Here is a 16,306-nt window from a genome sequence, read left to right as displayed (position 1 = left end):
TTTCAAAGCATATTTAGGGTTTTTGTCTTTTTCAATAAAGAATTAATTAAATATTGATATAACGGCAGTGTAACTTCATGTCTATTTTAAAATTTCAATATATTTCGCATATATATATTTCATAGTTCAGTATTTTATATCAGAAGGGCTTTTAGAATTTTTATAAAATCCACCAGCCATGGGATCAGTGATTAAAAACAATTACTAGCCACAATTAAAAATTCACTAGCCCTACTTTACTTTAAGTTAATACAATTTTACTAAATAATAGTTATAATCAGATGTCACCTAAAGAAGTAGATAGAGCTTAAAATCACTAACACGATAATCAGATGTCACCTAAAGAAGGAGATAGAGCTTAAAATCACTAACATTATAATCAGATGTCACCTAAATAAGTAGATAGAGCTTAAAATCACTAACACGATAATCAGATGTCACCTAAAGAAGTAGATAGAGCTTAAAATCACTAACACGATAATCGAATGTCACCTAAAGAAGTAGATAGAGCTTAAAATCACTAACACGATAATCAGATGTCACCTAAAGAAGTAGATAGAGCTTAAAATCACTAACACGATAATCGATCACTAACATGATAATCAGATGTCACCTAAAGAAGTAGATAGAGCTTAAAATCACTAACACGATAATCAGATGTCACCTAAAGAAGTAGATAGAGCTTAAAATCACTAACACGATAATCAGATGTCACCTAAAGAAGTAGATAGAGCTTAAAATCACTAACACGATAATCAGATGTCACCTAAAGAAGTAGATAGAGCTTAAAATCACTAACATTATAATCAGATGTCACCTAAAGAAGTAGATAGAGCTTAAAATCACTAACACGATAATCAGATGTCACCTAAAGAAGTAGATAGAGCTTAAAATCACTAACACTATAATCAGATGTCACCCAAAGAAGTAGATATAGCTTAAAATCACTAACATTATAATCAGATGTCACCTAAAGAAGTAGATATAGCTTAAAATCACTAACATTAGGGGTTTGGGGCTGGGGCAGGATATTCATATTTACAAACATCCGACACATTTTTTCACTTGTCGTCGGGCATGGCATTAGTAGTTATGTACTAGCCCAACATTGAATATCACTAGCCATGGGAGTGGGGCTACCATAATCTAGAAGATGCCTTGTTTATTATTATATTCATGATATGGTCAGAGGTACTTGCTAAGTATAAGTCACATGGTCAAAACTAGGCGGTGCTAAATTAATTTCCAGCTGTCTATTACTGCTGTTGTTTGGGCTGACTGTAAGTTGTATCCCACGGATCTGGACACCTGTACCATTGGTTTGGCTTCGTGCACAATAAATATAACTATCACATCGCAAATTAGGCTTCACAGTCCATTTTTTTTTTCGTAAATGGTATCGTTGTAGACACATGCAAAGTGTCTTCACTGGCAAAGCTAAAACCGCGGTTGATTTGAAGGAGTGCGTTATATAATTATGTAGGTTAAAACTGCGTAACAATATACAAAAATAAACAAGTCTTGCTTTTATAGGAACCACTAACATTAAAAACACATTATGCGCACGACCTGCTGTATTCTCGCAACCACAATACAAGTAGTGTATGTCGAAAATGAGGGACTTTGGAGTATAAAGAAGGTAACATTATTTATGCACACTGGATGGTTACACACACGTAATTATATGTTGCAGAAATCTGCTCGATCCCCGCGGCTAGAGACGTGGCCAAGGTAAGCGGCTTTGATCTAGCCGAGGCGCACAATTAAGAGAATTATCGGCCAGAATTCCACCTCTAATGGCGTAATGGCATGATCTTGCTCAAAGTTCGCAACATTATTAAGGGAGTCAGTCACCGCGATGACAAAAAGACACCTCAAGTGGAAGAAGGACCGGCGTTAAGTGTTTTCAATCCATGTCGTACAATTAAAGTTGGCGGGATTAGAGTGAAGGGGGTAGGTGTAACGGGGTTTGTTTTATGGAACACTGTATTTTTCAGTGGGAAGAATCGCCACCACACACCATGACACAGCAACACTGGTCGCAAACAAAAAAGAGATAAAAGATTCGGGCACAGGATGTAGACAGAAAAAAAAAAGGAAATAAAGTGGAGAGAGAGAGAGAGAGAGAGAGAGAGAGAGAGAGAGAGAGAGAGAGAGAGAGAGAGAGAGAGAGAGAGAGAGAGAGAGAGAGAGAGAGAGAGAGAGAGAGAGAGAGAGAGAGAGAGAGAGAGAGAGAGAGAGAGAGGTTTTAAAGCTACATATTTCCATTAGTTGTAAGAGATCTTTCATATACACTTTCCCACAACCTTTCATATACCAGTCGTGAGGGCACTGGTTGAGACAGGAAAAACAACTAGCGTGTCCGCCAAGGAGGTTCGACCATACGACCGGAGGAACAGAGACAGTAAATCAGACAGATACGTTGAAAAACAGAGCCAAAAACCCCTCCAAAAAACAATAAAAAACATAACAACAATACTTAAATTTTAAAGGGACTGTCTCTACCATTGTGAGATGTGTTTCAGACTATCAGAAAGAGAGTAAAATTACACATTAAAGAAATGTTTTATTTAACGAGACAGGAGGTCAGACAGACAGACTGACCGACAGACAGACGTGTTAAAGAGGCAGACCCTAGTTTGAACGCGAGAAAATGGACACTAACTTGGTTATCTACAAACCTGACACATTAAACATTTTTTAAATCAGAGTGAAACAAAACTGTGAGTTTAAAGCGGGGAAATACCATTAAAATAGACTACAATGTCATATCGTCTTCATAACCGTTACTTCTCAAAGATAAACTGATATACACATTAAGATATGTTGCTGTTAAAGTCGCAGAGCCTTGTTTTAGCAATCTACAAACCTGTTACACATTTGGATAAAATTAAAATAGAGTGAAACAAAAGCTGTGCCGTTGAAACGGGAAAATACTTTTTTTAAATGGACTACAGATCGTCTCCACAACCGTTATTTCTCAGAGGTACGTGCGTTTTTAAAGATATGAAAAATGCATTTTGTGATATTAGAAAACCCATGATGACTAGGAACACTTCAGATATACGGAAATGTATAATCTAATCTATAATGTTGGATTTCAATGATAAAAGACGGCTATAATACTGGAAAAAAAACGCTATTTAAAAACTAGAGTATGTCGCTTTAAGAATCAAATTTCGATACAACAGCATAAACATGCTATGTTCTTTCACGATCTGCTAGTTTACACGTTGCACAAATGCAGTTTATGTGAAATCCATGTTTTTTTAAAATGGAAACCTTCAATGTTATCTTTAGCTTAATTACTTTTACACATTTTTTGCATATCCACCAGTGTATAATCAAATGCAATTACGCGTATTAAATGCATATGAAAGTTAGAAATGGGCTAAACAGGGAGTAATCACGTTGTCCCGACTAAGGACATAAAACATGCGAAGTCCCCAAAGGACTTGCGAGCACTTTGCGCGAACCAGAAACTGACGGTTGTGTGTCTGTTGTGGGCATTAAAATACACATGTTTACAGCAACATGGTTTCCACTGCATGTGATAAATATGCTGTTAGTAAGAGATAACTTACAAAACGTTCGTGAGACCATCAGGTGCAAATTTACACCTGGGACCATGATGATGATTTCGATGATTTATTTTCGGACTCATATCTAGTTTAGTACAGTGTCAGCTAAGCAGTTTCGGTTGGATTAATGACATAGTGGCTTAGAGATACGAAAATAAATAAACATAAAGTTTGTTGTGTTTAATAACAGCATTTTGGGAATTCTGATATAATATACTAGTAGTCCACTTTTTTCATTTGCAGTAAGGGCTTTGTATATGTATTTGAGAGAGAGAGAGAGAGAGAGAGAGAGAGAGAGAGAGAGAGAGAGAGAGAGAGAGAGAGAGAGAGAGAGAGAGAGAGAGAGAGGGAGAGAGGGAGGGAGGGAGAGAGAGAGAGACAGACAGACAGACAGACAGACAGAAAAAGAGAGTAAAGTTTGTTTTGTTTAACGACAACACTAAAGCACTAAAAGGCTATTGAATGTCAAACATGCCAGATATATTATCTTTATTTATACATAGTAGGAAAACCCAGAACATTTTTGTGGTACTGTGATACCCGCCCTTCCTCTAACCACCACCCCCGATTCCCACAAAGAGAAACACCCTTTCTCAAATGTCCCAAATATCAACAGTGGAAATTTTTATTTTTTTATTTTTTTAGTTGGGTTTTTTTTTTATTAATGTTCAAAATTATCCATAATTAATGTAAACTCCAACATACTGTAAATCCTGGGTGGTACCAGACAATACGACGGTTCCGAGTAACATCTTAGTCTGTTGATTTCGGTAGATTCCGACGGATACGAGTTTGCCAATTCCACTTAAGCATTGCTAATCCTGATGTAATCACGGGCGGGTGGCACCTCTCTGTAGAGCGAGACGGGAGATTTGCAGGGAGGCCAATCATTCATCCCATAATCAAAGAGAGATCAGAGAAAGCAGCACATTGTGTTGGTATTTTCATTCTGCTAAATCGAAATAACTCACATAATTGATAACACATGTTTTAAACAGTCCGCAATTACAGCAATTTGCTTCAACGCCAAAGCTATGGGCATATTTATTCAATTTAAGTTTACGTTCTATTTTTTTTCATTAATCTAATTGATAAAGACAATATATTAAACATGCTTTAAAAATACTTAAAACATGTTCTGGGTTTTTTCTATTCATGGATAGCTTGGGTTAGGTGTCCTTGACATTGGATTCCTCACATAGAAACAAAAATCCTCCGGATTATTATGGAATTCCGGATTATTATGGAATTCCGGATTTTTAATGCTACCCGAAAATTGTTCCCGTTGATCAAAAGCTCGGCAAACCTTCTGCTTTACCAGACTCAACAAAGTATTTGTTTGTTTGTTTGTGGTTGCCTTTTTCCAAATCTTTACTTAGAGATTTAAATCTGATGACAAAATAAAAAATTATTTTAAAGACGCTAGTCAAGTCCCATAGTAAAAAGAAGAAGAAATAATTACCGGGAGATGATGCTGTAGGGAGGGGGGGGGGGGGGGGGGGGGGGGGGGGGAGTCGTTAGACAGATTTATACGCCTCTCAGCAAAATCACCATAGCCAATTTCTAAACGTTTCTGACGTCTTCACGTTCGTTGACCACACAACCATTTCACACGTTCTGCACCCATTTTTTCTTTCCACTTGACACAACACACACGTGTTTCATAGTCGTATTCGGTGATAGATGGATTCGGCGATGGATAGAATGTTAACAAATTGTACAGTTAAAAGCCTTATGGCTCGACATATTTACTAGCACTAAAATAAACTATGAAAGAATGATGTTGAACATACCAACCATTATTTTTGAGAATATATCAGAGAATGGTCAATTATTCAATTTGGCTGATATTCATTAGTGAATAAATTGAACTTCTTTCTTTTTGGTTAATTTATTTATTAATTAAAAATAACCTAAGGATGGTGTCGATAAATTATTTCTAATTTGGTTTTGTGTTTTGTTTTTTTTCTTTTTTCTTTTCTTTTGTTTTTTTCTTCTTTTTTTAATTTACATATCTTTCTATCTGTCTTTCTTTCTGTTTTCATCTTTCAATCTTTGTCTTTTTTCTTCTCCATTCTTTTTTTTCTTTTTGTGCACTTTAATTGATATTGCAGATTGCAACTCCAAAGTACAAAATGTTTTAGGGTTTTTTTTACAACTAATCATTATGTCCGAAAATAAATATATGTGAAAGGATACAGGAGGAAGACAGCTGCAGTCGTCTGATTGACAGGAAAACCTTCACAACGGATCTCGGAGGAGGTGCGGGGTTCCGCATTCCTCCCTCAACCACCACCAATGACACGGGTGAAGGTCACGGGTCTGTCTAGACGAACGCCCGGGAGAGGGTTCAAACATTGACGCTTCTCAACGGAAACTCTTGTTCCGAGAGGAGATGCTGTAAATATTTTTAGGTGATCGGAATTTCTGATTGTGTCAGGATACGTATATTTTTTCTCTTGCTCTCCCTCGAGGAATAGTTTTGTTAAAGTGATTGTACTTCCACGTGACTCTCACTGAGAGTTGAAACTCATCTCTGGGTGGGAGGCGGTACTGCAGAAATACGGTCATGCTTCTTCGTGTTCCCGGAAGTATATATTCGCGCCGCTTTATCAAGGAAATTAAAGGAATATTTTTAGCGACACCTCGTTATGTTTTTGAACTACAGAAAGAAAGAAATGTTTTATGTAACGACGCACTCAACACATTTTATATACGGTTATATGGCGTCAGACACATAGTTAAGGACCACACAGATTTTGAGAGGAAACCCGCTGTCGCCACTACATGGGCTACTCTTTCCGATTAGCAGCAAGGGATCTTTTATTTGCGCTTCCCACAGGCAGGATAGCACAAACCATGGCCTTTGTTGAACCAGTTATGGATCACTGGTCGGTGCAAGTGGTTTACACCTACACATTGAGCCTTGCCAGCACTCACTCAGGGTTTGGAATCAGTATCTGGATTAAAAATCCCATGCCTCGACTGGGATCCGAACCCAGTACCTACCAGCCTGTAGAGCGATGGCCTAACCACGATGCCACCGAGGCCGTTGAACTACAGATATTCGGTGTCCAATATACTGTTATTAGGCCTACAAGATTTTGGGACAGATAGACAGACAAACAGAAAGAAAGAAAGATAGAAAGAGAGGTGGAGTGGGGGGGGGGGGGGGACACAAAGGGAGTCGGTGTAGAGACCTCAAACCTCCCTGCTGAAAGTTAAATGGGTGGGAGTCGGTATTGAGACGAACTTTACGCTCATAGAGCAAACAAGTCTTATGTAAATGTTTATTGCTACCGTTGTTTTTTTTCTTTCGTTTTTTTTTATATTATTTTTTTTTTTTCGGCCATGCTAGATGTCCTGTTATTTACCATTTAGCCTACCTATTAACAACAATTCGTGTTATCCGTGACTTATTAAAAGTACTATCCTGAGGTTGTTGCCATTTAAGAAGGTTTTCGGCAAAAGATTTTTTTTACATTATTAAAATGAATGTTTACTAATTGTTTTCATGCTTATAATATTAATATCTCGATAAGCAATGACTTTCTGGACATCGTGATGTAATTGTTTTGTAGTATCGCAATATAGACTTTTCTCAAAAATAATATTTTACATACGAATTTATTATTATTTCGTCAAACGGCCAAACGAAATTTGAAATAATTCAGCGAACATATGTATTTATAGGTACACGTATAATGGTTTATATCTAATCATGTTACGGTAAGATAGTTTAAAAACAAACAAACAAAAACAAAGAATCAAAACAAAAACAAAAACAAAAAGCAGGATGTATGGTTATTTGGTGTGTGTGTGGGGGTGGGGGGGGGGGGAGATAAACCGGAAATCATGTTAAGGCTGAAAGAAAATTACCTACATGCACTTAAAAGTAACAACCACTTAAAGAATGTCTTAACATATTGCATGAATATGGCTTCCAGCTCCATCCAAGAATGAATTGTACAAGAGAAAAAAACCAAGAATCCAAGACAAGACACACGTTGATATACGTGATGACTGGCGATTACGTAATAAAGACAGGGCAGCGCGCTGTGTACTTGGATGAGGCAGCCACTTCCCCAAGCCTCTCCAGACACCTCTTAAAGTATTCTTTTAATAAATAAAGTCTTACTGACAGCGCAGTTGTTACATGGCAGCCCAGTTATTTGCCGCCGATTCACCGCCGGCGCCGCGTGATGTGAGTGCTGGGTGTCAGAGTCGATACATTTTTACCTCGTCGGCGCTGTATGAAGGAAACTTTCTAAGAAAACATGGCTTTTTTCTTTTATAAAGAAAAAAAAAAGCCCCAAAACAAACAAATTAAAACAAATTACCCCCAATCCCTCAAAACCCCCCACCTGCAAACAATTCCTTCTCCCCAATTTAAAAAAGAAAGAATAAAAACAAAAAAACAAACAACAAAAACAACAAAAACAAAGACAAAATATCTTTAAAAATCGTCATGATAAAATTATGCATGGCTCAACATTCTTTCATAAGCTCCTTTCTTTTATAAACAAAAAAGAAAAGCCCCAAAACAAACAAATTACCCCCAATCCCTCAAAACCCCCCACCTGCAAACAATTCCTTCTTCCCAATTTAAAAAAGAAAGAATAAAACCAAAAAAACCAAACAAACAACAAAAACAAAGACAAAATATCTTTAAAAATCGTCATGATAAAATTATGCATGGCTCAACAGTCTTTCATAAGCTCCTCTCCATTTTCTTTGTCTTGTGCCGTCTAAAATGAACTTGTCCCACCCTAATGTTTCTGTTGAAAGTTAATGTTTTTTTGTTTAACGACACCAATAGAGCACATTGATTAAATAATTGTCGGCTATTGGACGTCAAACATTTGGTAATTCTGACTTGTAGTCATTGAAGGAAACCACTACATGTTTTCATTAGCAGTAAGGGATCTTTTATATGTACTTTCCCACATACAGGAGAACACATACTGCAGCCGTTGACCATTTGTGATATACTGGTTGGAACGAGAAAAAAACCCATTCAGCTGAATGGATCCACCGAGGTGATTCGATCCTGCGACGCAAGCACATCACGCGAGCGCTCAACCGACTGAGCTAAATCCCAACCCTCTGTTGAAAGGGTCGAACAATATGTATGTTGATTATCAGTTGTATTGTCCGGTGGGACAGTTTGTTAGATTACTTGACTTGTTGTCCTACACCCAAAACCATTTGTCTCAGGCAAGCAAGCACGAATGAATGAATGTTTAACGACACCCCAGCACGAAAAATACATCGGCTATTGGGTGTCAAACTATGGTAAAGGCAAGCAGGCAAGCACCTCATTGACATGTTTCGACAAGCAGTGGAATATTTCAGAATCCATTTTATGAATTTCGAAAAAACCCAACTAAATTATATATAAAACATCTTGGGACCCCACTCAACTATTCCGTAATATAGATGCTAGTATCATTAAAAAAACATTTATTTATGTGTCAGTTGTATACTCCTACATGATATAAATATCGTGAAATCTCAATATACCGTCTCTGCTGAGTGAAAACAACACCTGTTTGCATATCAGAAAAGAAGAAGACCATATGTTGTACCGAGCAGAGAATATCGCACTAAATCTTCTGATATAGGCACAACAAAGAATATATAGCACATCCCCCCACAAAAACACATTAAAGTGGCCCAGTTGATTTAATTTAGTAATCGTGCCTGCTAAATGGGCACAAACTCTAAGCAGTCAAATATCATACCGTCTCAAATTAACATAGTATAAACGAATGGAAAAGTTAAGTTACAGTTTGCTTTGTTCAATGACACCACTAAGACACATTAATTTATTAGTAATCAGCAATTGGTAATTCTGACATAATAATTAGAAGATACCCGCTACATATTTCCACAGTCAGCAAAGGATCATTTATGTGACAGGACAGCACATACCACGGACATTGATATACCAGTCAAATGACATTGGTTGGGACGGAATCATCCAATGGTTCTACGACCTCAGACGAAGGAAGATAATTAAATGTTTGTTCTCATCTTTAAAGTACGACTATCTGGTGTTTGACGTACAGGTATTACTGCACTTGATCCAATGTTAGGGAATCCGCTACGGCCATATACGCTACAATTATCGAATAGTATATATTTAAAAAAAAAATTATATGAGATTTCCAACAGACAGGACATCACGCACCACACAAAACTTCAACAACCCAGTCACGAGTCGGTATAAATGGATGTTTCTCAAAGATGGTTTCTCAAGTCGGTTTTACTGTATGCTTATTTTGTGAAACACCAAGGTGATTGTACTGGTCTTTTGGGTTGGGCGGGCAGAACAGCCCATGTATAAGAGATTTGGTTATTCCAACAACAAAATATTGTACTAATTTAGACTGTGATTTGTCGTCACACATTAGAGACGCAAGAGTTGTTGTGATTCCTATCGACGATGCATCACCAAAGAATCACCACACCCAAAATACTTGGCTTTGTTTTGCATATGACCATGCACTGTCAACCATGATGATCATTTGTATTATATTCGTGCTCGCAAACAATAAAATTGCAAAGTTAAAAATGTTGTTTTGTTTAACGACACCACTATAATACACCGATCGATTAATCATCGGCTATTGGATGTCAAACGTTTGGTAATTCCAATGTCCCTCCTCCGCTGTATATTAGCAATCGGGCGATCGATTCCGTATCGTACCATCGCTTGGTGGTCGTGCGTCATGCGACGAGACCATCAAACCATCATGCCACGCTGGATTCCAATGTGCAATTCAGAAATCATCTCCCGCTGCACGACGTAAATGGACCACAAAATAGTCATGTCCCCCAATCGATTCTGTCGCATGTCGTACGATCGCTTCGTTTAAAATCGTTTTGAAGCGATAATCGTTAATAATTAGATGATGGCTATAATGCGAAGTATTCAGACGAAACCCAATCAAAAATAAATGTTCAATACCAGCAAGGGATCTTATATGCAGGATAGACTGAAACATGTTTGATTGTTGCTTAAAACCCCCCAGTTGGATTAGAAAAAGTAGGAAGGAAGGAAATGGCTTACTTAACGACGCACTCAACACATTTTATTTACGGTTATATGGCGTCAGACATATGGTTAAGGACCACACATATATTGAGAGAGGAAACCCGCTGTCGCCACTTCAGGCAAGTGTTCAATCGACTGAGCGGAATGAATGAATGAATGGATGAATGTTTACGACACCCCAGCACGAAAAATACATCAGCTACTTGGTGTGAAACCCGCTTGAGTTAAACAACGTCCTTGTATCTATTGTTAAAGTTAGGGTTTTGTTTAAAGACACCACAAGAGCACATTGATTAACTAAATCATCTGCTATTGAATGTCAAACAGTTGTTATTTCCAACACGTGCTCTAAACGGTGTCGTTAAACAAAGCAAACGTTTTGTTAATTCTTACAGGCAGTGTTCAGAAGAAACCCGTTACTAGGTGTGTCAACAGGAAGTGTAACGGGGGTGGGGGTGCAGGGTTTAGATTGTGGCGACTGAAGTTTGTTGCAAGGGGGAGAGTCGAGTCAAGCTCTCCCGGAAAATATATTATAATATTTTTATTTTATTGATTGAGCATGGAGTGTGGGTAGGCCCCTGACCCCCCCCCCCCCCCCCCTGCTCTCGCGCCTGGTTACATTCATTATTCCATAAGCAGCAGCAACTTTTAACCATTGATGATGCACCACAAACACACCACAGCTCTGACATACGAGTTTCTTCCATCAATTGACGTCGAGCATGCACAGTTTACGGGGGTTAAAAGCAACGAAGGTACAAATACATCAACATCTGAACAGATATCGTGGTATGCCACGATCTCTTTCGCGAGCACAAAGGTGTCTCGGGGGTTATGCGAGGACTTCATTTGATGTGTTTTCATACGAAATGTGTCGCTGGCGAAAATCGCCTCGCATTGTGGCCCGGACCAGGCGACAACACGTGGCGGAGGTAACGTATACTCTTGAGGCTCGGACAATCACATTCTGACAATTCTAAATACGTTGTGCTTCAATGAAACAATTCGCTTTGATCCGCCTAATTTGCACTGGTCATCTCTTCCCCCAGTAAACAGCTATAGTGAAGATGGTGTTTGCAGATCATGGTGGCTTATATAGTGAGATGCAGGGCGCGTCAGCCTCAGTTTTAAATATATATACATGTATTTTTTTTCTTTAAAAATTAAACAGAAAAAAGTCCACCACACCTACGATTTTACTACGTGATATATCACAAAATTATGAATAATATTAAACGTAGGTGTTTATTGGAAATACTGAATTACAAATATTTCATTTCTTCGATTAACAGTATGCACTTAGCCCTTCCGGAAAGTCACCATGGTCCTTTAAAAGTAAAACAAGAACATTCCTGTTTTCATCAAAGGCTTACGCCCCATTTTTTGTAATGTTTTTGGGGTACTCTAATCGCGAACCAGGGCATAAATAGCTATTTTCAAAAACAAATTTTACCCCGTCTGAACAAGATTATTCTAGAGTACCTAGGACCGGGGATTTGTGTGGGGTGGAGGGGAGGGGGCGGCATTAAAACATAATAATAATAAGTACAAAGTAATATAGTCTTCTCCTGCTAAACAAAAAAGGCACTTTTAACTTTTAAACTAATGAGACTTTTTTTCTGTATTCTTTCTGGAGAGTGTAACTGCCCTCTGCACCTCCGCGCTAGGTTCGGCCATATACAGTAGAATCTCGTTGGGTCGAACTCAGAAAGGTCGAATACACCGCAACACTCGAACCAAAAACAAAGTCCCGAGTTACACTTACACGATGTTGTCCGAAAGGTTAGGTTGAACTACCCGATGGGTCGAACACTTTCTCGAGCACCGACGGGATTCGAACCAAAGGGATTCAGCCATATTCTGAATACGCTCCTGGGACCCATTTCACTAACATCGTAAGTTTACGTCTGTTACTAGCAGCGTTTGGCATCAATTTCACACAGAAAATTACATCATTACGGAACCTGGAGTATTTTAAAGATAAAAGAAAATGAAATATGTGTTCTTCAAACTATATTTGTTTAACTATAACAGTAATAAAAATTGTGGTTTAGTCGTAGATTTACGTTTACGTACAAAACTAGGCTTACGATGTTTTGTGAAATTTGGGCATGGTTATAAATGATAACGCAAAAAAACACAAAAACAGAAAGAAGAAAAATCAACACCAAAGGAATAAAACAAAACCAAAACCACCCACCCCTAAATACAAAATGAACTTACCCTCCTGCCAGCCTCGTTGTTATGGAGATTCATCATCATCCTGGCGAGCCCCCTGGAATGGCGCGGGTGGTTCTTCTCTTTCTCCCGGACGTCGACGAACGCCTTCGAGAACCTGTAGCCGTACTCTATGTTGTCGCCGCACCCTCCCCATATCCAGTCCCTGTGCAGGTTCTTGGGCCGCCGCGCACGACTGCAGCCACAACTGGCCAGCTCCCCGTCACGACACGACCTGCTGACAGCGTGCACGACGCCGGCCGCCGATATTGCATGAGTAAACCCCGCTTCCCTGCTTGCTGTAACAGAGAATAAGAAAATACATAATATAATAAGTTTTGTCAAAACAAAAACTAAAAAAAAAAAAGAGAGAAGAAGAAGAAGAAGAAGATAAACAAGAAAAAAAAAAAAAAAAAAAAAAAAAAGAACAAAAGAACAAGAGAAATTCAATATGAATATAGTTTTATATAGTTTTATAGTGTGGTCGTGTGTGTGGATTTCTTTTAATGGTTTACAGTATTTTGTGATTTAATTCAAAACTGAAATCAGTTGCGGATTCAGACAGTGGCCCAAGGAGCCCAGGACCCACTATATTTGCTCAACGACTAAATATTACAGAATACACATTATAATTATCCCGTCCACCTGTTAAAAAAGTTTATTATGAAAAACAACGGGTTTTGGGCCCCTCTATTAAAAAATCCTGGATCCGCGCCTGGAAATAATTAATTATTGATAAGAAACTAGTTAAGGAAAAGCACGAAAAGTCTGAGTCACCCCCACCCACGACCCCGTACATTATTGGTGTATGCTCCCCACTCCTGTGAAATGAGAAAGTAAATTATACATTTTGGTTTGTTTATTAACTGTATTATAATTTTCCCCACAGCTGCTTACACTGTGGTTTTACATAATTAATATATAAATAATATTTTTATATACTTACTATTTGAGACACCCAATAGCCGATGTATATTTTTGTACTAGGGTGTCGTTAAACATTCATTCATTCATTGTTAAAGTTTTTATTATTATTATTATTATTAGTAGTAGTAGTAGTAGTAGTAGTAGTAGTAGTAGTAGTAGTAGTAGTAGTAGTAGTAGTAGTAGTAGTAGTAGGATTTATTTATTTACTATTAATATATATATATATATATATATATATATATATATATATATATATATATATATATATTTTACAACATTCACCCCTACGTGTCCAGCAAAAATATCATTTAAGTATGTACTCTTTTTACGTACAAATTAAGTTTAAAACATCGGGGAGGTGTGTGTGTGTGTGTGTGTGTGTGTGTGTGTGTGTGTGTGTGTGTGTGTGTGTTGGTGTGTTGGTGTGTGTGTGTGGGGGGGGGGGTGTCTATGTAAATGGTATATATAATGATTAACCCAACCAATCAAACAGCTAAGTGTCGAAGCTTACGCTGGTATCGTCATGACGCCATAAACGAATGACGTACGTGACAATTGTCGTTGACGACAGATCTTGACATATGTGTTGACGTTACTTTTTCGAGTAGTCTCGTTAAGTTTATAAAATATTTTGTAGTGAGAATTTCACTTTTTTGATTTACTGATTTGATTACTGGCACCATAAAAGGTAAGAGCTAGCTTAATACAGACACGGATCCAGGATTTGTTGCAAGGAGGTGTGTGTGTGTGTGTGTGTGTGTGTGTGTGTGTGTGTGTGTGTGTGTGTGTGTGTGTGTATGTGTGTGTGTGTCTACAAGCAATGCAAGATGTATATTAGCGGTGAAAACACCTTCAACTCCTCCTAAATCCGCGCCTGTACTATAACATAATTTGCTTGATGATTTTATAAAGTCATCAAAACTGATGTTTTACAGCACTGTTTCGTGTTAATTTTGCTTAATCAACTTTATTGCTAGTTGTGGCTTCGACAGGTAGACAGGCCTATTATTTTTGATGGAAAGAAATGTGGGATCCCATAAATAGTAAAAGCAAATAGTTATTGCATCCAAAACCCTCAAATGTTACGCGTTTTGCTGTCTGTCAATGTGACATTCAGTCCCATATTACAATCTTTTTTCCTCCTGGTGAATTAAATTTTGTCAACAATTCCATATGTTGGCTCATATATTCAGTGTACAATCCTCCTCTATTAGATAATGGTAAATTCATTTCATTTATAGCAATTTTGCTTATATCCAATACGCTGTCCTGCGCGCACACCTCAGATATCTAGACTGTGTGGCTAGGGCAGAGGGTTAGTGGTCAGTGGTTACATAGTGGTTAGTGAGAGAGAAGTCGGTGTAGTAACCGTAAACCTACCCATCGAGTCGTTAAACTCGCTCTGAGTGGGAGCCGGTACCGGGATTCGAACCCTGTACCTACCATCCATATTTCCAATGGCTTAACCACTACACCACCGTGGCCGGTGATGACACATTTTCAAAGGGAAGGGAAGGGAACTGTATTAACGTGCCCACATCCTTTCGGTTTCTGACCTCGCCAGTGGCCGATTCCATGGCGGGGAGGGGGGAGGGAATTTGGGAGGAGGTAGTATGATGGGGGCATTTTTGAAATTTAAATGCTAAGACCAGGTTCAAAATTAATAAAAAGAGGGGATAAAGAAATATATATATATAATATTTCAGAAGCACCACTACAATTTCAAAGGACGCCTCGATACAGGATTATAACCTATATATGATCCACTTGTTTTAATGCGGGAATAATTAACCAATTAGAGTCATTCACACGGGCCAAAGGTGTTAGGTTTTTTTTATGACACTATACATTCACCAATTAAAGATAAACACTGTTAATGAATGTTGGTGTGTGAATTTTAAAGCTATTCTGTTAGGACGTGGCAAATCAATTTAACCATGACTTATTATTCTGCGACATAAGTCTGTAGACATAATAGGGGTCATGGGGGTCAATAACCAGGGCAGAATAATAGATTACTAGGGGCATTGGGTACATATAAAGGGGCGGCGGGTACATATCGAAAGGGGTGTAAGGTTGACTACAAAATGGATACCCCTTGTATGATGAAATATTTTAATAATAATAATAATAATAATAATAATAATAATAATAATAGCTGTTACCATACCGACAAGGCACCCCTTGAGTGGGTCTATAATCAATATCCGTAGGTGGACCCATTGGGCTATCTATAGTCTGTGGGATGCGTATAAAACATAACTTGCTACTAATTGAAAAGAGTTGCGCATATAAACGTAGATAACATGTGTTGAGTGTGTCATTAAATAAACAATGTCTTTCTTTCTATTACGATACATATTGTTTATATTACTAATTTAACACTAATATGACAGTTTTGTGCGTCATAGAAATCTATGACGGAAACGGATTCGAAACTCAATTTTGACATTTCAGTTACGAATCTACGGCTGTTTTGAGATTTTATATCGATAGGAACTAATAGCACCCCCACGTGTTG

The 16,306-nt window shown here is 38.0% G+C and overlaps 1 protein-coding gene across 1 annotated transcript in view; it reads right to left on the bottom strand.

The window, feature by feature from the left end:
* The window catches only part of LOC121391184 (protein Wnt-5a-like), a 91,449-nt gene that overhangs the window by 50,156 nt on the left and 24,987 nt on the right, over positions 1-16,306 (bottom strand). The window contains exon 3 of the mRNA XM_041522893.1: positions 12,865-13,157. Within this exon, the coding sequence (XP_041378827.1) occupies positions 12,865-13,157 (293 nt within the window). The remainder of the gene's footprint in view (positions 1-12,864; positions 13,158-16,306) is intronic.

The sequence above is a fragment of the Gigantopelta aegis genome, unplaced genomic scaffold (assembly GCF_016097555.1).
Source record: "Gigantopelta aegis isolate Gae_Host unplaced genomic scaffold, Gae_host_genome ctg1905_pilon_pilon, whole genome shotgun sequence".
Lineage (NCBI taxonomy): Eukaryota > Metazoa > Mollusca > Gastropoda > Neomphalida > Peltospiridae > Gigantopelta > Gigantopelta aegis.
Note: the sequence above shows the minus strand (reverse complement) of the source record. Positions and strands in the feature narration are given on the sequence as shown.